Source organism: Oncorhynchus masou, chromosome 22 (genome assembly GCF_036934945.1).
Source record: "Oncorhynchus masou masou isolate Uvic2021 chromosome 22, UVic_Omas_1.1, whole genome shotgun sequence".
NCBI classification, from domain to species: Eukaryota; Metazoa; Chordata; class Actinopteri; order Salmoniformes; family Salmonidae; genus Oncorhynchus; species Oncorhynchus masou.
Window position 1 is genome coordinate 50,562,622 of NC_088233.1, and position 23,843 is coordinate 50,586,464.

Here is a 23,843-nt window from a genome sequence, read left to right on the forward strand (position 1 = left end):
CTGTCTTGTTGAGGGAGTGGTCAAAACGGCAGTTGTTTGTCAAAAGTTGGGTAAAAACGTGTTAACGCAGTTACTAAAACAGCTGTATCGTTACATCCGTAGATATCTCACGAACAGATTTGAATAGTAGAGAAGTAGACAAGTATATCATACCCTCTAAGTCATTGGGGAAGTGGTAAAAATGTCAGGTGTTTACAAAAAGTTACAGAAAAAGTTGAAGCGGTTACTAAGCCGACTGTAACTTTTTATCGGAATTCTTCCAACCTCAGATTTGAATAGCCGAGAAGTAGACAGAGATTTCATACGCTTCAACTTTGTGTCTCAGTTGTGGCAAAGTGGTCAAGGTAGCTGATTTGTGTCCAAAGTTGTATTGTTGCATTTACAGTGAATTGAATGTTGGAAGTGACGATGTCACTATGGGGCCTTGAGGAAATGTCATGAAAATGAATGAACAGATATCAGACAGTTTTATCCGAGCACACTATTCCAGACCGATCTTTGTGTTTTAAAGTTTGAATTACTTTTCTCGCTTAATAAACGGTGTAGGAGCAGCTGCATTCCAAATAATAATAAGAAAAAGAAGTATGACAAATATTCCGAATGGGACGTTTTCTTCGCAAGTCCCATTAATAACCAAGTCAGAAATCATTCCTACAATATCTAAAGTGTGGCTAGTAATAAAGCCACATGAGTAATAAGTAATTGAAGTATGACCAATAACGGTAGAATGTTGCTTCACAATCACACTAAGCACAGTATGTAAAAACCCGCATGCATGTTGATACCGAGATATGAGGGCAACCCACTGCTATTACACAACGTTTTATCTAAGCGTTGATGCCTGTACTGAAAGCTGCTCAGCGGGGAGGGGACTGTCAGACACAGCTGCTGGGTATCAGGGCTCACTGCTGCCTGTTTTTGTCCCCTCCACCATCACTACAATAAGCCAGGCTGCCAACCAGGGAGTTTGCGTTTGGATGAGTGAAGAAAAATATCAATGCTTGAGAAAGGTGCATCTTGAAAGCATTGACCAGCTCAGAAAATTGGACATAGGCTTCTGCGTCAATACTATCTGTGTTGTAGGTAAGCACAACTTCTTATGCAAAGATTGCATGATTATGACTGGTGAAGGTATAAGGCAGGTAATACTATGCTTTCCCGTCAATACAGGCTTATACGATTTTAAGCAGTGTTTTTTTTTTTTTTTTTTTTAATGACACCTCTTCAAGGAATACCTAGGATAGGATAAAGTAATCCTTCTCACCCCTAAATGATTTAGATGCACTATTGTAAAGTGGCTGTTCCACTGGATGTCAGAAGGTGAATTCACCAATTTGTAAGTCGCTCTGGATAAGAGCGTCTGCTAAATGACTTAAATGTAATGTAAATGTAAATGTTATTGCCAAAAGGAACTGGAGATATAATAGGCCTTGCTAAAAAAAAAACGTTTGCGTTACAGTGAACATTTTTAAGATGATCATCAAAATATATGATGGTATGTATTATGCATTATGCATGTATTATAACGGTTGCTGCTATAATAACAAATGGCCAAACAAATACTGTATACAAAGTCCCTCCTCCTATTCCATCAGGTTCATTGCATTTGATTTCAATAACTTTTAGACGACACCACTTTTGATTTCCACAAAAGTTGTCAGAAAGTTACTCTTTGGACCTGAATGCCAAAACATTTAGGAGATTGTCAAACATTTTGAGTGTTGTCAAACAATTTTATAATTTCTTGAAAAAACATTTTTTTATAAACATTTTGAAATTCTTTAACCTTTAATGGTAAACTCCTATAAAATGTGTGCATATGTTGTAGCTTAGTACCTATTTTACATAATATGAGGTGCTTGTGTTGTGCCCTCCATCGGTTGAGCCATAGCATACTTGAATACAGGGTGGTTGGCATTTCAATCATAGAAATATAATTTATAGAATGGACATATCCCGTCAGACCACTGCAATTTAGCTGATACGTCATTGAAATTGATATTGAATAGAACATTTGACTTCCAAATATTACCACAAAGATGGCCACAGGTCAACCCACCGTTGAATGTCAACTGAAATTGGAAGTCTATTCTATTATCTATATTTCTATGATTTCTTGGCAGATTACAGTATAATTTCCAATTGATATTCCCATTCAAATCAACATTTTCAAATGTGTGGATCTCCAACCATCTTTGTGCTACCATATTAGAGTAGAAATGTCAAATATATTGAAATGTTAGTACATTTATCAGCTAAAACATGACACCCACCCTGTATTCAAGAGCTTGCTGTGTCTCAACCGATGGTGATGTAAAATAGGGTCTCGTGTCACTCTGCTACCGTGGAATTGCACTCACACATACCTGTCTTTCACCATTCTATGTATCCGATGTCAGGACACTCTAGGCCTCAACTCGTGACAATCCAACCTTAAAACTCTTCAACATTAGCAAAGCTTATTATTATTATAACTAACCGCCAAAGGTTTCCCCATTCATCTGTGACATTACTCTCAGTAGGAAACATGACAATGTAACAGATGTCTCACCGTTCTCATTGTTCAATTGATAGTTGTATCAGCTTCATATCCACCACCGTCTGTAATGATGCATGTTTACGTCATTCAGAATGACTATACAATCTTGATACTCAGAAGCATAATTTGCTCTTTAGCCACTGTGCTTTGGGGCTATCCAAATTTTCTTAGTCTCTGGTGCTATTAGCCTCTCCATTTTCACATAACTATCTGTACTCCGAAAAGCTCTGTATTAAAACTTTTACTTTGAACAGATCCTGGGAGTCAAGTCTACTTTTTACCTTTACAAGGTCAACTTGCTACTGCAAATGACCATCTACAGTGTGTTGTAAAGAAGTGGGATTCATTCAACTCCACAACAGGGATAAGTGGTTTACTTATGACCAGGATGCAAGTCGTTAATTAGAGGCTCTGACATCCCCCTGGCAACCTCAGTCACATTGTGCTCTTTCCAGAGCTGTACTCTTTCTATAGAGCCATGTCTCACGAATGATTACCCTTTTCACATTACTGCGCTGACCTCAACCAAACTGAGCTGACTTGGAAATGTTCTTTCACATTGGTCTTGTTCGACATATTAAAAAAAAAAAACATTTTTATTTTACTAGGCAAGTCAGTTAAGAACAAATTCTTATTTTCAATGATGGCCTAGGAACAGTGGGTTGACTGCCTGTTCAGGGGCAGAACAACAGATTTGTACCTTGTCAGCTTGGGGATGTGAACTTGCAACCTTTCTGTTAACTAGCCCAATGCTCTAACCACTAGGCTACCCTGCCACTCCAGGGTAGCCTAGTGGTTAGAGCCAATAGTGTCGGCGATTGACGATGGACTGATCTGCAAAAACCCTTGCATTGTAAATAACTACTCAATATTATTTGTAGGTCAGTCAATCACAATTTACCCGTGATGCATTTAAGCGATAAGGCCCAAAGGGGTGTGGTATGTGGCCAGTATACCATGGCTTAGGGCTGTTCTTATGCATGACGAAACGCCTGGATACAGGCCTTAGCCATTGGATATTGGCCATATACCACAAATCCCCACAGTGCCTTATTGCTATTATAAACTGGTTGCCAACGTAATTAGAGCAGTACAAATAAATGTTTTGTCATACCAGTGGTATATGGTCGGATATACCACAGCTGTCAGCCAATCAGCATTCAGGGATCGAACCACCCGGTTTATAATATGGTTTTGATCCTCTTGAACCCGGCAATTGTCTTTAAAGGGGGGAGGCTATACAGACACGCCTGGTGCGCAAATTGATGATGTTTGTCATGCAGGGAGAGTCAAGTGGAGACGAAGCTGGGACTTGGGAGTGTACAGAATCTTTACATTTTTATCGGTGTAATTGTTGAAAATCACTGCAGTAAATGGGCTTCAGCCATCACCCTGGCCGGATATTGGCTACACTATCTAGCTACTTCCCTCGCCTTACTGAGGCAAGCAGGAGCTAAAGGACACTGTGCCCCATGATGTGTTGCCTGACTGTAGCGCAAACTCTCCCCGTTGAGCAGTGTAGACTATCACAGTGACATCCAGATGGTTACTCTCAGTATTACAAGTTATTTCTTATGTAGGCTGCTGTCCTGCTCTAAATAAAAATCAAGTGGGATGGAACAAATTGGAGATGGTGTCTAAATCCAGATGAAGACCAATACTACAAGTTATTTCGCCCATCGAAGTAAACAGCACGTTCTTTAACAAGTCGTAATTAGCGCCATGCTGCTGTTGCCAGCTAGCCATCATAAACTAGCTGTGAAGGGCTCATCAGCACCACTGGATCAGGACAACTGACTGAACTGAGTTTATTTGTCTTCACAGTCAACTCTCAGCTGTGCGACATACTTCATCAATTTGGACAACAGGCGTGTCCATATAGCCTCCCCCTCTTTAAAGCTCCCTTTTTGCCATGGCCTTATGTAGGTTATTTCGTGTGTTGACATTACAGCAGGCGTGGTGGTGAGTGTAGAAGGCTACCATCCCAGCAGCACCATGAGTCTGGATGAGGATGCACGCTGGCTGGAGTGGGTCACCAAGCAGTTTGAGAGCATCGCGGGAGAAGACAAAGAAATTGACCTGGAGGAGTTCAAAACGGCTCTCAAGGTCAAGGAGGTGAGTCAGGGCTCAAGAGTCAACTGATTTGTCACTGTCCCCAAACTTTTTGGGGGAGGTTTTATGTATTTTGTTGGTCATTTCTTTTGTGACAAATAAGCTCAAATAGGGCCGGGGTAGGATGGGTAGGGGGTACAATGCAATAACGTCAAATACGTGAAGGTTCACATAGCCGCCAAGAATGAACAGTCTCAATGTCTGACTTCCACTTACTCTAAATGATTGTCCTTCACAGATTATGTACAGTATGTGAGTTTTACTTACTTTGTCCATAGAAGTCAGTGCTGTGTGATTCTGTGTGTGTTTCTGCAGTCTTTCTTTGCAGAGCGGTTCTTTGCGCTGTTTGACTCTGACGGTAGCAAAACCATCAGTCTGGATGAGCTGCTGGAGGCTCTGGACCTGCTGATCCATGGCAGCGAGACGGACAAGCTCCGCTTCCTCTTTCAGGTCTATGACGTCGATGGTATGTGTTTAGCCTAGTGCCAGATCTGTTTGTGCAATCTTGACAATTGCCAGTGACCAGGAGATGGCAAGACGACACACATAGATCTGTGACCAAGCTTGCAAGTGTTACTTGTGAAGACAAAATGTGTGCATTATCCACCATTAAAACACACAGTGAAATAAAACATCTACACTTTTTTTGATATGCTATATAAACCGATGTATGAGAATGGTCAGTGAAACCTCCACACATTGTCTCACCTTTAGGACGTGCAGTTTATTGCGTGTAACTTAGCTGCCTATATTTTCATCACCTTGCAACAGACTATTGACAAGGATTTCTCTTGGCCTGCAGGCAGTGGCTCGATTGACCCAGACGAGCTGCGCACGGTGCTCAAGTCGTGCCTGCGCGAGAGCGCCATCTCCCTGCCAGAGGAGAAACTGGACGACCTGACCCTGGCTCTGTTCGAGTCGGCTGACAAGGACAACAGCGGCTCCATCACCTTCGAGGAGCTCAAGGCCGAGCTGGAGAACTTCCCCGAGGTTATGGAGAACCTCACCATCAGGTCTCAAGGCACAGCTAACATATTTAAACACGGGGGGCGGTTTCCCAGACACAAATGAAGCCCAGCCCTGGACTAAAAAGTTTAAGAATATGCTTCATTTTTGTCAGGGAACAGGCCCAGAATGTATCAAACATGCAAAATATAAGGAAGGCTCACACGTCCGTACACGCATAAGATTTTGCCCTGTGACATTTTATGTAGTCCCGTGTCTGTTCTCCAACTCTGTATCTCAGCGACATAGTCAATATGTCCCCAAAGAATGATCTTTACCACAGACGAAGTGCCTAGAGCCTAGATCAGCACTCCTATTCTGAAACTCTTTGTAAATATGGGCCCTCCATTTCCTCCACCACCTAGCGCTGCCAACTGGCTGAAGCCTCCCGGCCTGGAGCAGAAGAAGGGGCGGCATACCCCGCGCTACCTGACGCCGGCGTACTGGCACAACAACAGCCGGAAGCTCCTCTTTCTGTGCGCCTACACTTGCCTCAACCTGCTGCTGTTCATCACCGCCATGCTGAAGAACGCAGAGGGGGGATTCTGGTACATGGTGGCCAAGGGCTGCGGCCAGTGCCTCAACTTTAACTGTACCTTTGTCATGGTGAGGGAGTTAGTGGGGAAGTGGGGGAGGGAGGGGGTGAATGTGGTTTGGTGGATAGAGATGGAGATATTCAGCAACTCTCGGTAAGGACAATAAATGTTTGCTTCATACGTCAATCTATTTAAACCAGCACGTTTTCGGCGAAGTCCTTCATGATGGTATTGGTGTTAAGAGGTAGACATCGACACGCAGCTGTGACATTTCCCTAAGCAACACTAGACTTTCTGCATTGACTGTGTCTGTGTATCGGTGTATGTGTGTGTGTGTATACGTGTTTACATGTGAATGCGTGTAGGTGCTAATGCTGCGGCGCTGTTTGACCTGGCTGCGGGCCACTTGGGTGGTGAGGGTGCTGCCTCTGGACCAGAACATCCTGCTGCATCAGATGGTGGGCTACGCCATTGTCACCTTCTCCACCGTGCACACCACTGCCCACTTCATGAACTTTGGTACGAAGGAACACACACGCTCTAAACCACAATCACTCACATGTTATACACCTTCCCTCTCCCAGATGCAGTGAACCAGTCTCAAAAATATTTTTAAGCCTTGAGACAATTGTTTCATGAGCTGAAATAAAAGGCCCCAGAAATGTTCCATGTGCACAAATTTGTTAACATCCCTGTTGTTGAGCCTTTCTCCTTTGCCAAGATAATCCATCTACCTGACAGGTGTGGCATATCAAGAAGCTGATTAAACAGCATGATCATTACACAGGTGCACCTTGTGCTGGGGACAATAAAAGGTCACTCTAAAATGTGCAGTTTTGTCACACAACACAATGCCACAGATATCTCAAGTTTTGAGAGAGTGTGCAAAACCAACCACCCGGACAGCTGATGAAACTATGGCTTTGCAAATCTGCAGAATTTCTGCACAAACTGTGTCTGTGCTCGTCGTCCTCAACAATGTCTTGACCTGACTACAGTTTGGCATCATAACAGACTTTAGTGGGCAAATGCACACCTTCAATGTTTACTGGCACGTTGGAGAAGTGTACCCTTCAGCATGATAATGCACAGCCCCATGTCGCAAGAATCTGTACACAATTCCTGGAACCTGAAAATGTTCTAGATCTGCCACTTACCAAGCGTGTCACCATTTGAGCATGTTTGGGATGCTCTGGATCAACGTGTACGACAGCGTCTTCCAGTTTCCGCAAATATCCATAAACTTCACAGTCATTGAAGAGGAGTGGAATAACATTCAACAGGCCACAATCAACAGCATGATCAACTCTATGTGAAGGAGATTTGTCACGCTGCATGAGGCAAATGGTGGTCACCCCAGATACTGACTGGTTTTTATTATCCACACCCCTACTTTTTTTAAGGTATCTGTGACCAGCAGATGCATATCTGCATTCCCAGTCGGGTAATCCATAAATTATGTATTTATTTCAATTGACTGATTTCCTTATATGAACTGTAACTCAGTAAAATCTTTGAAATTGCTTCATGTTGCATTTTTCGGGGTTTCAGTGTAGTATATACAGTACCAGTCAAGAGTTTGCACACACCTACTCATTCAAGGGTTTTTCTTTATTTTTTACTATTTTCTACATTGTAGAATAATAGAAGAGATCACAACTATGAAATAACACATATAGTAGTAACCACAAAAAAAAACAAAAAAAAGTGTTAAACAAATCAAAATATATTTTATATTTGACATTCTTCAAAGTAGCCACCCTTTGCCTTGATGACAGGTTTGCACACTCTTGGCAGTCGCTTATCCAGCTTCATGAGGAAGTCACCTGGAATGCATTTAAATTAACAGGTGTGCATTAAAAGTTAATTTGTGGAATTTCTTTCCTTCTTAATGTGTTTGAGCCAATCGGTTGTGCTGTAATAAGGTAGGGGGGGTATACAGAAGATAGCCCTATTTGGTAAAAGACCAAGTCCATATTATGGCAAGAACAGCTCAAATAAGCAAAGAGAAACGACAGTCCATCATTACTTTAAGACATGAAGGGCAGTCAATCCAGAAAATGTCAATAACTTTGAAAGTTATTCAAGGGCAGTAGCAAAAACCATCAAGCGCTATGATGAAACTGGCTCTCATGAGGACCATCACAGGAATGGAAGACCCGGAGTTACCTCTGCTGCAGAGGATAAGTTCATTAGAGTTAACTCGGATTGCAGCCCAAATAAATGCTTCACAGAGTTCAAGTAACAGACACATCTCAACATCAACTGTTAAGAGGAAACTGTGTGAATCAGGCTTTCATGATTGAATTTCTGCAAAGAAAACACTACTAAAGGACACCAATAATAAGAAGAGACTTGCTTGGACCAAGAAACACAAGCAATGGACATAAGACCGCTGGAAATCTGTCCTTTGGTCTGACGATTTTTGGTTCTAACCGCCGTGTCTTTGTGAGAATGGATGATCTATGCATGTGTGGTTCCCACCGTGAAGCATGGAGGAGGTGTGATGGTGTGGGGGTGCTTTGCTGTTGACACTGTCAGTGATTAGAATTCAAGGCACACTTAACCAGCATGGCTACGACAGCATTCTGCAACGAAAACCCATCCCATCTGGTTTGCGCTTAGTGGAACTATTTGTTTTTCAACAGAACAAAGACCCAAAACACACCTCCAGACTATATAAGGGCTATTTGACCAAGTAGGAGAGTGATGGAGTGCTGCATCCGTTGACCTGGCCTCCACAATCAACCGACCTCAACCCAATGTAGATGGTTTGGGATGAGTTGGACTGCAGAGTGAAGGAAAAGCAGTCAACAAGTGCTCAGCATATATGGGGACCCCTTCGAAAATGTTGGAAAAGCATTCCAGGTGAAGCTGATTGAGAGAATGCAAACCTGTCATCAAGGCAAAGGGTGGCTACTTTGAAGAATCTCAAATCTAAAATATATTTTGATTTGTTTCACACTTTTTTGTTTACTGCATGATTCCATATGTGTTATTTCATAGTTTTGATGTCTTCACTATAATTCTACAATGTAGAAAATATTAAAGATAAAGAATGAGCCGGGCCGACTCTTTTCTCTGTATATATCAATGATGTTGCTCTTGCTGCAGGCGATTCCCTGATCCACCTCTACGCAGACGACACCATTCTATATACTTCCGGCCCGTCCTTGGACACTGTGCTATCTAACCTCCAAACAAGCTTCAATGCCATACAGCACTCCTTCCGTGGCCTCCAACTGCTCTTAAACGCTAGTAAAACCAAATATATGCTTTTCAACCGTTCGCTGCCTGCACCTGCACGCATGACTAGTATCACCACCCTGGATGGTTCCGACCTTGAATATGTGGACATCTATAAGTACCTAGGTGTCTGGCTTTATTGTAAACTCTCCTTCCAGACTCATATCAAACATCTCCAATCGAAAATCAAATCCAGAATCGGCTTTCTATTCCGCAACAAAGCCTCCTTCACTCATGCCGCCAAACTTACCCAAGTAAAACTGACTATCCTACCGATCCTCGACTTCGGCGACGTCATCTACAAAATAGCTTCCAACACTCTACTCAGCAAACTGGATGCAGTTTATCACAGTGCCATCCGTTTTGTCACTAAAGCACCTTATACCACCCACCACTGCGACTTGTATGCTCTAGTCGACTGGCCCTTGCTCCATATTCGTCGCCAGACCCACTGGTTCCAGGTCACCTACAAGTCCATGCTAGGTAAAGCTCCGCCTTATCTCAGTTCACTGGTCACGATGGCAACACCCACCCGTAGCACGCGCTCCAGCAGGTGTATCTCACTGATCATCCATAAAGCCAACACCTCATTTGGCCGCCTTTTGTTCCAGTTTTCTGCTGCCTGTGACTGGAACGAATTGCAGAAATCGCTTATGTTGGAGACTTTTATCTCTCTCACCAACTTCAAACATCTGCTATCTGAGCAGCTAACCGATCGCTGCAGCTGTACATAGTCTTATTGGTAAATACTTTTCTGCTCTTTTGCACATCAATATCTCTACCTGTACATGACCATCTGATCATTTATCACTCCAGTGTTAATCTGCAAAATTATAATTATTTGCCTACCTCCTCATGCCTTTTGCACACAATGTATATAGACCCTTTTTTTCTACTGTGTTATTGACTTGTTTATTGTTTACTCAATGTGTAACACTGTGTTGTCTGTTCACACTGCTATGCTTTATCTTGGCCAGGTCGCAGTTGCAAATGAGAACTTGTTCTCAACTAGCCTACCTGGTTAAATAAAGGTGAAATAAAAAAAATAAAAAATTAAAAAATGAGTAGGTGTGTCCAAACTTTTGACTGGTACTATATTTTGGCTATAATTAGAATGCCAAATGTGTTTAATAAGACTGAGTACACATCAATGTTTCCCATATCACTACTTATTACCTCACCTAAACACATATTTTTTCTATAGATGGGTTGACTGACAAAGTCACGAAAACTAATCATGCTTTGTTATGATTTTGAACGGTCAGATAGATAGCAACAATTACAAGAAGATGCCATGTGGGGAATCGTAGGTGGCTCGTTTACGCTAGTTGTATCTTGTTCTTGATACCATGTCTTGTTTTGAGGTGTTTTGACTTATTTCATGTCAACACTAAATAATATGGCTCAAATTCGTTAGCTAGGTAACCAACAACAGTAATTATGTATTTGTGCATTGTGCAAATGTATTTATGTTTTTAATAAACATTTGGAGACAAGATATAGTTTACATGTTGTTAACAATCTAAGCCAACCCCATCTGCTTTGCCCCATAGTTGCGCATGTGATGGTTTTGTTGCTAAACACCCAACCCATTTATTGGTTTCAATTTAATGTTTTGATATTTGCATCCCTGAATGATGTCTCTAGACTGGAGGGTACACCAGATGAGGCTGGTGGGAGGACCGATAGTGGAACGTGCTCATTTTAATGCCGGAATGGAATTAATGGAATGGTAATTTGTTTGATGTGTTTGATACTGTTCCATTTATTCCATTCCAGCCATTACAATGAGCCCGTCCTCCTATAGCTCCTCCCCCCAGCCTCCTCTGTGGTACACATAACAGCATGTTTATGTTTAGACTAATCTTGCCCTTGGTCTAAGATGGTGCTGTATTGTGGCTTTCAACTGATCGATCACATTTCTTTATAAACCTCTTTTTACATCAGCAGTTTCCACAAAGTGTTTTTACAGTAACATGGTCTTTGTTTCCTCCTTCAGTACGCCTATCTCAGAACAGCAGTTACAGCCTGTGGGAGCACCTTTTCACTACTCGGCCAGGAATTGGCTGGGTGCAGGGCTCTGCATCCCTTACCGGCATGGTGCTACAGATCATGATCTGTCTAATGGTGGTCTGTTCCAGCACCTTTGTCCGCCGCAGCGGACATTTTGAGGTACAGTTGACAATCTCGCTAGTAATTTAGCAGGTGCTCATATACAAACTTTGAAGTATTATTAGTCTTATGTACGGTATACACCAGGGTTCCCCAACTGGCAAACCATTTTATTTGGACATAAAAGATTAAAAACACCAGCAAATCAGCTCCAATTTATTAACATTTTGTGAGTCTGTTCCCACATTTAAATAAGTATTCAGACACTTTACTCAGTACTTTGTTGAAGCACCTTTGACAGTGATTACAGCCTCAAGTCTTCTTGGGTATGACACTACTAGCTTGGCACACCTGTGTTTGGGGAGTTTCTCCCATTCTTCTCTGCATATCCTCTCAAGTTCTGTGGGGTTGGATGGGGAGCATAGCTGCACAGCTATTTTCAGGTCTCTCCATAGATGTCCGATCGTGTTCAAGTCTGGGATCTGGCTGGGCCACTCAAGGACATTCAGAGACTTGTCCCAAAGCCACTCCTGCGTGGTCTTGGCTGTGTGCTTAGGGTTATTGTCCTGTTGGAAGGTGAACCTTCACCCCAGCCTGAGGTTCTGAGTGCTCTGGAGCAGGTTTTCATCAAGGATCTCTCTGTACCTTGCTCCGTTCATCTTTCCCTCAATCCTAACTAGTCTCCCCACCGCATGATGCCGCCACCACCATGCTTCACCATAGGGATGGTGCCAGGTTTCTTCCAGACGAGACGCTTGGCATTACGGCCAAATAGTTCAATCTTGGTTTCATCAGACCAGAGACTCTTGTTTCTCATGGTCTGAGAATCTTTAGATGCCTTTTGCCAAACTCCAAGTGGGCTATCATGTGCCTTTTACTGAGGAGTGGCTTCCGTTTGGCCACTCTACTATAAAGGCCTGATTGTTGGAGTGCTGCAGAGAGGGTTGTCCTTCTGGAAGATTCTCCCATCTCCATAGAGAAGCTCTGGAGCTCTGTCAGAGTGACCATAGGGTTCTTGGTCCCCCAATTGCACAGTTTGGCCAGGCGTCCAGCTCTAGGAAGAGCTGGGTGGTTCCAAACATCTTCCATTTCAGAATGATGGAGGCCACTGTGTTCATGGTGACCTTCAATGCTGCAGACATTTTTGGTACCCTTTCCCAGATCTGTGCCTCGACACGATCCTGTCTTGGTGCTCTACGGACAATTCCTACAACTTCATGGCTTGGTTTTTTCTATGACATGCACTGTCAACTGTGGGACCTTATATAGACAGGTGTGTGCCTTTCCAAATCGTGTCAAATCAAATTAAATTACCACAGGTGGACTCAAGTTGTAGAAGCATCTCAAGGATGATCAATGGAAACAGGATGCACTTGAGCTAAATTTCGAGTTTCATAGCAAAGGGCCTGAATACTTATGTAAATAAGGTATTTCTGTTTTTATTTGTAATACAGTACATTTGCAAAATGTCTAAAAAACGTTTTTCTTTTTTTGTTATTTGTCAGTTCTCTTTATCGAATATTAGGTTTTGGTTGAAGATTTGATAGCATTCACTATCACAAATATGTACAAATAGAGAAAATCAGAAAGGGGTGAAATACTTTTTCATGGCACTGTACATTCACGTACACGAGCTCCCTCCATCGCTACACCCAAATACTCCAATTTTTTATATTTCTGTGTGTTGTTTCCCCAGGTGTTCTACTGGTCCCACCTGTCCTATGTGTGGGTGTGGGCTTTGCTGGTGGTGCACTGTGCCAACTTCTGGAAGTGGTTTGTGGTGCCTGGTGTGATCTTCCTGCTGGAGAAACTAGTGGGCGTTGCTGTTTCTCACATGGGAGGCCTCTACATCGTGGAGGTCAACCTGCTGCCATCTAAGGTGCCCATCTGGATGTTATACCAATAGCGATCACTTTTCTTAAAGAGGACATCTATTCACTTTTGTGTTTTTCAACATCTAACTATTGTGTATTGACCCCTGCTCAACACGTAGTGAAGTTTGACTACACCTCTGCTGTTGAAATATTAGATCATAATATGATACATCTTATTCCAACCTACCAACCCTCCTATAGGCGAGAAAAGTCAACTAGCATTGTGCAGTGTGGACAGAGTGTAGATGTCTCTGTTAGCCTAGTAGTTCATGTCTTCATTTTTGTTCAGAGACCATTTTTTGTTTTCCCCCGTTGAGAGTGTTGAAAAATGTCTGTTACTTGCAGGTGACCCATCTGGTAATCAAGCGGCCCCAGTTTTTCCACTTCAAACCAGGGGACTATGTTTACATCAACATTCCAGACATCGCAAAGTATGAGTGGCATCCTTTCACCATCAGCAGTGCCCCAGAGCAGCCAGGTTTTTATTTTCATTTCACCTTTTAGCAGGGAGTCCCATCTGAGACCAATGCAAATATACAAGATCACAAAACACACTTAATAAGAGAAGCAATCACATTCCTCGAAAAAAAAGGTCCCTAATCAACCATTTGAATTGCCCGAGAGGCACCCAGTACATATAGTTGCAGGGAACTCTGTAGATTGTTCCACACAGTACATGGGGTGCAAAGAAACCAAAAGCAGATATACCTATCTGGGCTCCCAGGTGGCTCAGCGGTCTAAGGCACTGCGTGTCAGTGCTTGAGGTGTCACGACAGTCCCTGATTCAAATCCAGGCTGTATCACATCCGTCCGTTATTGGGAGTCCCATAGGGCGGCACACAATTGGCCCTGCGTTGTCCAGGTTTGGCCAGGGTAGGCTGTCATTGTAAAGAAGAATTTGTGTTTAACTGAATTGCCTAGTTACATAAAGGGCACACTACTGTGAAGACCGAAGGGATCTCCAGAGTTAGCCACCCCTGAAACCGAGTATGTTAACTCATACAGTCTGAATGATGTTAAGTATGGCGGAAGTTTATGAAAGAGAGCTTTGTAAATAAAAAGAGAGCATTGAATCGATCTACGTATTCAAAGAGGGTCAGCCTACTTTCTGGTAAAGAATGCAATGATGTGTACTGAACCTGTCGCCCGTAATAAAGCACAATAGCTTCAATATAGTGGCAGATGCATTCATATAGACATTGTACACTCAGTTTGTCTAAAAACTGTGTTTACATCCAGTTCCCCACTCTCTCTAAACTAGAATGTAATACAAAATGTAACTTTATTGTTCATTAGTTAGAAGGGGAATTTATCTTCTGCCGTTCCTAACGCCCACAAGTCAGCCTCAGAGGATGGAGAGCAATTGTACATGGGATCAGACACCAGCAGCTTTCCATCTGCCAGTTCTTTTCCATTCCCATTGTTCTGTGTCCCAGCCCGGGGCTTGAACAAGCAAACTTCCAGCTGCTGGTCTGCCTCTCTAACCTCTAGGCAACTTCTGCCTCCAAATTAAACTAAACTTACAAACGTATACACATGGTCCAGTTGCAGCTTTGACATCCATGAACATTTCCATAGAACTCAATGGAGTGTGTCTGCGCTTGCACATCCCTTTCTGAAAAGATACTCTGTGGTTGCATATCCGCTCCATGGGCCAGTGGACCAATCGTCTATATGAGTACTTCAGGCAGCCAGACAGCCAGGTGGTCAGCACCAAGAGACTGAGCGCCAGCCTGAAGGACAGACGGCACCAGAGGAGGGCCCAGGTTCTCTACCTTCTTTTTCGCCCACTACTTATAATTCTCTCTGTTAGCAATACAATACAATTCTACATACACAAAGTCAAAACAATACAATTAAGTAGGACCCTGAAATATGGGAGTGGGCTAAATCATTAGATTTTCTTGCAGGAGGAGCTGTTTAAATGTGCGAACTGCAACGGGACGGTGGCCTCCAACGAGGACGATGCCATCGAGCTAACCCTGTATCGACAAAACGGGTGTAGACCAGGGCCAGGACCATGCCCAGGGCCAGGGCCACAGGGGCCCAACCCAGACCAGCAGAACCAAGCAGAGAGAGGAGAAGGCCCCCCGCTCAGAGAGGTATGATCTGGGCCCCTTATAAGATATGCAACATAGAATAAAGATATTTATCATACAAAAGAGCCTAAACTCTGAGTGATGTTTCAAATGTTTACTCAGCGAAGATGTACAGCTGAATGCATATTCAATACAGTGCAGTGTCAACTTATACCCTCAGCTCTTACCCCCTCACTTTCCACAAAGACGTACTTCAGTACTTTTTCATCACCCAGGATTTCTCCATGCTCCTATGTCCATATCACAGAACATTATCAATCAGGAGAAGTCTTGAGTAAATGGGACGACACATTCCTACAGTCCACTGCAATCCACCAAATAATTACACTTCTCATACACAAAGAGCTTGAACCTAACACTACTAACAGTTTCTGAGGATCTATTCATACTAAGAGGATATAATGATATAAAAGAGTAAAGATATAAAACAGTCATTTGCAATCTATCGCCCATATTCATAAAGCATCTCAGGGCAGGAGTTCTGATCTAGGATCAGTTTTGCCTTTTAGATCATAATGAATTAGATTATATGGAAAGGAGGGGACCTGAACCTAGATCAGCACTCCTACTCTGAGAGGCTTTAAGAATACGAGCCCAGGTCCCCCATGTCCACATCATTTTATTTATTTTGATCTAAAAGGCAAAACTGTTCCAATATCAGCACTTTTACATTAAGACGCTTTAGGAATGTGGGCCCTGGTCTGACAGTACAGGAGTTTGGGTCACTGTTGTAATGCATTATGATAACATCTTATTACTTATTTTAAAACTGACGATTCATCCGTTTTTCCTCCCGACCAACATAGACCACAGCCAAGCTTAGTGAAAACCACAGGTTCTGCAACGTCAAAGTGAGTTTGACTTCAACCTGCTCCTGTAACATTTAATTGTTGATAATGTACATAGGCATACATAACATATTACTAACCCTATTTTAAGACATTATAAAAGGCTTATAACAAGTTATGAAGCATTATACCATCAAGGTGATATGTCATTCTCTTATTAGCTATCTAGACGTTCACATTAGGTTTGAATGTACTCTGTGTCTGTATCTCTGTCTGTCAGTGCTTCGTGGATGGGCCCTATGGAACTCCGACGAGACAGATCTTTGCCTCTGAACACGCGGTGTTAATCGGTGCCGGTATTGGGATCACACCTTTCGCCTCCATCTTACAGAGCATCATGTACCAGTAAGTACATGCTAGGTTGCCCTGGAATGGAAACACCGAGAATTTAGAAGCACTAACCGTCTTACAGTATACATCAAATGAAATACCCAAGTAACCCGAGCTATGGTGCAAGCTATAATCCTACAATGATGATTATGGCGCCAATATCTATGTTTGTTAAAGCTTAGCCCAATACTATGGTCATTAGTAACTAAAAATGTTCCTGCATATTCTGCTGTAAGTCAATTTCCTAACAACTTTGGTTGGTGTGGGCAATAAAGTTTTGAGTTTTGCATTTTTACTTCTGATTTCTATTTCAGCTATCGCATGAGGAAACAGAACTGTCCCAACTGCAGCTACTCGTGGTGTGAGAACATCAAGGACAGTGAGATGAAACTGAGGAAGGTAAGACCCACTGCAGATGACAGATGCCCATTGGGCCTGAAAGCTTGAAGTTATTAGCCTGGTCCCAGATCTGTTAGTGCAGTCTTGCATACTCCTGTGGCCAAGTCAGCAAGACATCATGAACAGATCTGGGACCAGGCTAAAAAAATATTAGTTATAGTAAACATTTGTTAAACACTCGGTTTGTGGTTCTCCTACAGGTTGACTTTATCTGGATCAACAGAGACCAGAAATCATTTGAGTGGTTTGTGAGCCTCCTGACCAAACTGGAGATGGATCAGGCTGACGAAGAGCCAGAGGGTAAGTGAGGGGAGGAATGAAAGATACAGAGATGGAGGGAGGACAAAGAAAGGAAGAGTACGATCTTCTGTAAGAGAAACACCACTGTGTGTTTGGCGTCAAATCTAACATTTGTTCCACTCCTGTGTTTCTCTGTGTAAGGCACATGTGTAAATGCCTTTTGTTTAAGTTATCTATCTTATTACTGTTTTCACTGTAAAGTGGTTGCAATTTTAAACGCACTTTAAATAAAGTTTGATTCGATTTTTGAACCCTCAGGCCGCTTCTTGGAGATGCACATGTACATGACCTCTGCCCTCAGCAAGAATGACATGAAGGCCATCGGCCTGCAGATGGCACTAGACCTCCTGGCCAAGAAGGAAAAGAGGGATTCCATCACTGGCCTTCGCACCCGCACACAGCCAGGGAGGCCAGAGTGGGGGAAGGTATGGATGTCAAACTGTATCTCTGTATATATCTGTACCTGTCCATTATAAAGCTCATAGAGCATTTTTCAGCTAATCTTGAAGAGATGCACCATTTCTAAATCGGTATGGGGTGCCTCTGCTTTATTTCGTTGTTGGCTATATGGGCCCTGAGTTTTTCCCTGGTCAGGTTAGGTGGTCAGGAAAAACCTGCAATGAGTCGTGATTCAGTGACATGCAAGCTTGTGGGTCCTGTCCATTGTCCTCTTCTTTCACATGTATCAACCGCAGGTGTTCCAGAAAGTGGCAGAGGAGAAGAAAGGGAAGGTTCATGTGTTCTACTGTGGAGCCCCTGCACTGGCTAAACTCATCAAGGCCCAGTGTGAGCACTTTGGATTCAACTTCTACAAGGAGAACTTTTGAGGACTGTCCAACATTTTTCCTGACTGACATCAGCACCCTCAACTAAATCCACACACCTATGTGCTGATCTATGTCAACAGTTTCTGTACCATACAGGCTGGTTGTCCGCACTATGCCGTTACCAACCCAAGTATGTGAAACCGACACTCAGTATGCTGCTAACATCTTTGCTTCTTCCACTGTCCCTGTCCCCTTACTGGGCTCGAACCAGTGGTCCTCTGAATTCAAACACACCGCCATCCTTGAAAACATGCCAACTAGTTGTGCTATAAAAAAGGATCCGATAGGACCATTGGCGTGCCTGCCCTTAATGCTTGCCTTGGTCAAGAAGTATAATGTGGGCCTTTATACTGTATATTCTATCACATTTAGTATTCAAATGGATCTACCTTGCTTTAAACCAAAACATATTCCAAAGCACAAATACTAAATGGCAGACATTGTGACAGAGAATGAAATTATGTTCACACCATACACAGTTAATAGTTTATGTACGTCTTAACTATGTGTTGTTGCCAATGGATCTGATGTTTTTTTTAAAGTAGACAAGTCAGTTAAGAACAAATTCTTATTTACAATGACAGCCTACCCCAAACAACACTGGGCCAATTGTGCGCCACCCAAACCATGGCCAGTTGTGATACAGCCTGGAATTGAACCAGGGTCTGTAGTGAGTTCTCTAGCACTGAGATGCAGTGCCTTAGACCACTACGCCACTCAGGAGCAGTGCCTGTATTGGATGTATTGTAGTAGATATATTTGAAGTTTCTGCTTAAATCTTCATGGAAGGTTGTTAAGATACAAAATACAGCATAATATGCACCTTGGTGGAAGGGTTAAATGGGTAAGCCTAAGTAATGTAGCGATTGTTCTGCATCCTGGGTAAGACGTCCATTATTATAGGAAATATAGAACATATCAAACTTACGTTACAATTTTATCAAACGTATAGCTATTCTATGTTATGTAACTAAAGTGCCTTCAGAAAGTATTCACACCCCTTGACCTTTTCCACGTTTTCTTTTATTACAGCCTGAATTTAAAATGGATACAATTTAGATGTATTTTTTTTGTCACTGCCCTACACAAATGTATTAAAAATGAAAAGCTGAAATATCTTCAACCCTTTGTCATGGCACGCCTAAATACATTCAGGAGTAAAAATGTGCTTAACAAGTCACATAACAAGTTGCATGGACTCACTGTGTGCAATAATAGTGTTTCACATGATTTTTGAATGACTAACTCATCTCTGTACCCCACAAATACAATTATCTGTAAGGTCCCTCAGTCGAGCAGTGAATTTCAAACATAGATTCAACCACAAAGACAAGGGAGGTTTTCCAATGCCTCGCAAAGAAGGGCACCTATTGGTAGATGGGTAAAAATATAAAAAACAGACATTGAGTATCCCTTTGAGCATGGTGAAGTTATTAATTACACTTTGGATGGTGTATCAATACACCCAGTCACTACAAAGATACAAGTGTCCTTCCTAACTCAGGGACTTCACCATGAGGCTAATGTTGACTTCAAAACAGTTAGAGTTTAATGACTGTGATAAAATAAAACTGAAGAGGATGGATCAACAAAATTTTAGTTACTCCACAATACTAACCTAATTGACAGAGTAAAAAGAATGAAGCATGTACAACAAGGCACTAAAGTAATACTGTAAACAATGTGGCAAAGTAATTAACTTTTTGTCCTGAATACAAAGTCTTATGTTTGGGGCAAATCCAATACAACAGATTACTGTGTATCACTCTCCATATTTTCAAGCATAGTGGTGGCTGCATCATGTTATGGGTATGCTTGCAATCGTTAAGGACTGGGGACTTTTTCAGGATAAAGAAATAGAGGAAAGCCTGGTTCATTCTGCTTTCCAAAAGATACTGGGAGACAAATTCACTTTTCAGCAGGACAATAACTTAAAACACAAGGTCAAATATACACTGGAGTTGCTTACCATGACAACATTGAATGTTCCTGATTGGCCTAGTTACGGTGCAACCAACTTGACAGAGCTTGAATCATTTCTGAAAGAATATTTTGCAAATATTGTACAATCCAGGTGTGCAATGCTCTTGGAGGCTTACCCATAAAAACTCACTGCTGTAATCTCTGCCAAAGGTGATTCTAACATCAGGGTCAGCGTGTTGAATAATTATCTAGTAAAAATATTTAGTGATTTTGTTTTTATAAATGTTAGTATTTTTTCTTTCACTTTGACATTGGAGTATTTTGATTAAATTGTTGACCAAAAATAATTATTATTTCAATTTTAATCCCACTTTGTAACACAACCAAATGTGGATGTACAGGGGTGTGAATAATTTCTGAAGGCACTGTATGTAATTTACATCATGTAAATAGTGTAGATTTACATTTCTGTTCAATAGTGTATTATTGATAGCTAAATTATAAATATTAATTTTAGATTTCTGTTATTATTCATTGTATTTGTTTATTTAGGTTTCACTGCAATTCAGCTTTTAGCTGCCAATGTTGTACAACGTGAATAAACTAAACTATGATTATTATAAATGCATAGCATAGCAGTTTATATGATATTACGAACAGTGACTAAATGTTCGAGAAACATTTATAGTATGTGAATATGGATCTATATAAGAACACTGTAATTTGTAAGTGGTAATGGTTTTATTTGTTGTATCCGACAGTCTATAAAACTATCCAGAATGCCAATCCAAAACAAGTCTGTCGGTATAGACCTGTCTAAAGCATAATTTTGTGAACAATGTGATTTCCCCTGTTGCCTTGTTGAAATTATACAATTATTTCCTGCACACTGAATGGTGTAAGGGGTTCTAGGGGAACTAACTGCAATAAATGAAATGCAGGGCAGAAAATGAATTGTTTTTCAGACATTGTGTCTATATGTGAGTTATTTGAGCAGTCTTTTACATAGCCTCCATAAAAAAGGGCTTGTGTGCCTATACAGAAACTTTTGCCTCTGGGGGTGTTCTCTAGCCAAAGGAAGTTCTTATAGGCTGTGTTTTCTGCCTGTCTAAACGCAGCCAATGTGTGTTCGAGCAGTAAGCCTTACTAAGACGACTATAAAAATAAAATTGTGAGTGAAGTCGGGGAAGGGGCATCTGCGACAGCCGAAAGTCAGACACTGTAGTGGTTTTCTAACATCATGGCAAGGCTCATGCTGGCTTCACATGCCCATGGGAAACTGGGAAGTCGTAAATCCGACATGATTGGGCTAGTTTGAGTGGTAAGGACTGAAGCAATGTTTTCCAACAGCAAGGCTCATAACATGGCAGTGTTGTCATTGTTTGTATGAAAAAAAGCTTTATAATATCGAAATAAACATGCCTCCAACCACCATATCACACACTCACAAACTGAAATAAAATGTGTGTACATTGTACAATCACTTAGTGAGTCTCAAATATCACATTCATTTGTATAAACAACTTACCGGACAGTTTATAAGGTACACCACCCAATTCATGAAGATGGCTCGCTCCTACAGACAGTGAGTCACGTGGCCATGGCTTGCTATATAAAGCAGACAGACAGGCATCAAGGGATTCAGTTACTGTTGAATTGAACGATAGAATGGGCAAAACGATTGACCTAAGCGACTTTGAGCGTGGTATGATTGTCACTGCCAGGTGCGCCGGATCCAGTATCTCAGAAATAGCCGCCTGCTTGGCTTTTCACGCACGTCGCTGTCTAGGGTTTACTGAGAATTGTGCGACAAACAAAAAACCTCCAGTCAGCGGCAGTCCTGTGGGCAAAAACAGCTCGTTGATGACAGTGGTCAAAGGAGAATGGCTAGAATCGTGCAAACTAACAGACGGCCATCAACAGGCAAATAACGGCATAGTACAACAGTGGTGTGCAGAACGGCATCTCAGAATGCACAACTCGTCGGTCCTTGTCATTGATGGGCTATTGCAGCAAACAACCACACCGGATTCCACTCTTATCAGCTAAAAACCAGTGAACAGAGGATCACCAATACTGGAGTGGAAAAAACATTGCCTGGTCCGACAAATCCCGGTTCCTGTTGTGGCATGCTGATAGCAGAGTCAGGATTTGGCGTAAGCAGTATGAATCCATGGACCCATCCAGGCTGGTGGCGGTGGTGTACCGTCGTCCAATATGCAGCAACTGCGTGATGCCATCGCGTCAGCATGGACCAACATCCCAGTGGAACGTTTCTGATTTGTATAATCCATGCCCCAAATAATTCAGGCTGTTCTGGAGGGAGGGGAGGGTACTAGATGGGTGTACCTAATAAACTGGCCAGCTAAATAGCAGTGTTTCGCAAACCTTTTGAACTGTGGCAAACGTTGATGGGATATATACACTTAATCTGATCCATACAGCAAACCATCTACTGTATTTTCTTTGACAAACGCTTTTTATAGATTAGGGTTTATTTGAAATATGTTCATAGTTTTGATAGCTTCTCACGCACGTGATGGTTAATTTGTGTGTACCACTTTAAGAGCGTCCCGGAATCTGGAAAGAAGAAGATGTATACTGACCAAAATATAAACACAACATGTAAAGTGTTGGTCCCATGTTTCATAAACTGAAGAAAAAAATGTTCCAATCAAACAGAAAGCTTATTTCTCTGAAATCTTGTGCATAAATTTGTTTACATTCCTGTTAGTGAGCGTTTTCTCCTTTGCAAAGATAATCTATCCAACTGACAGGTGTGGCATATCAAGAAGCTGATTAAACAGCATGATCATTACACATTGAGCTGGGGACAATAAAAGGCCACTCTAAATTGTGTAGTTTTGTCACACAACACAATGTAACAGATGTCTCAATTTTTGAGGGAGTGTGCAATTGGCATGCTAACTGCAGGAATGTCCACCAGAGCTGTTGCCAGAGAATTTAATGTTAATTTTTCTACTATGAGTCACCTCCAATGTCGTTTTAGAGAATTTGGCAGTACGTCCAACCGGCCTCACAACCGCAGACCAAGTTTAACCACGCCAGCCCACGATCATATCATACCATATCCGGCTTCATCACCTGCGGGATCGTCTGAGATCAGCCACCCGCACGCACAGCTGATGAAACTTTGAGTTAGCACAACCAAATCATTTCTGCAATGTCAGAAACCGTCTCAAGGAAGCTCATCTGCGTGATCATCATCCTCACCAGAGTCTTGACCTGACTACAGTTCAGCATCGTAACCAACTTCTGAGGGCAAATACTCACCTTCAATGGCCACTGGCACACTGGAGAAGCGTGCTCTTCACAGATGATTCACGGTTTCAACTGTACCGGGGATGATGGCAGTATATATGGTAATATAATAATAATATATATATATATTTTTTTTTTAGGAAGTTGAAACTTGAAGTTGAAACCATCATCAAAAGTTGTAATAGTAGAATGTACAAGGTGGAATTTCGAAATTGGGTAGTGCATTTGGGTAGTGCATCATCAGTTTTCCTCTTGTCATGTCACTTATTGCATACCTTAGATAGCTATTTATAACTATTTTTATTTATAACTATTTATAACTTCAAAAATGTCAGATCAACTAGCCCAAGTCAAGCCCAAGTTTTAGCTAGGTTCTTTACCCGATTGATTTCATTGTAATGTTTGAGTCAC

The 23,843-nt window shown here is 41.9% G+C and overlaps 1 protein-coding gene across 1 annotated transcript; it reads left to right on the forward strand.

The window, feature by feature from the left end:
- The first annotated feature begins 941 nt into the window (after window positions 1–941).
- nox5 (NADPH oxidase, EF-hand calcium binding domain 5) lies at window positions 942–21,633 on the forward strand. The gene is made up of 17 exons (XM_064930496.1): window positions 942–1,083; window positions 4,491–4,654; window positions 4,967–5,117; window positions 5,454–5,664; window positions 6,022–6,262; window positions 6,558–6,711; window positions 11,438–11,610; window positions 13,247–13,429; window positions 13,770–13,902; window positions 15,048–15,190; window positions 15,335–15,526; window positions 16,330–16,374; window positions 16,592–16,716; window positions 17,016–17,100; window positions 17,301–17,400; window positions 17,659–17,825; window positions 18,096–21,633. The coding sequence occupies exons 1-17, from the start codon at window positions 978–980 to the stop codon at window positions 18,225–18,227; spliced, it is 2,505 nt and encodes an 834-aa protein (XP_064786568.1). The 5' UTR covers window positions 942–977; the 3' UTR covers window positions 18,228–21,633.
- The last annotated feature ends 2,210 nt before the right edge of the window (window positions 21,634–23,843 follow it).

Coding starts and splice junctions, on each gene's coding strand:
- nox5 (XM_064930496.1), top strand. CDS start 978: ATGAGTGAAGAAAAATATCAATGCTTGAGAAAGGTGCATCTTGAAAGC. Junction 13,903..15,047: donor CAGTGCCCCAGAGCAGCCAG/GTTTTTATTTTC, acceptor CTTTCTGAAAAG/ATACTCTGTGGTTGCATATC. Junction 16,717..17,015: donor TTACAGAGCATCATGTACCA/GTAAGTACATGC, acceptor TTTCTATTTCAG/CTATCGCATGAGGAAACAGA.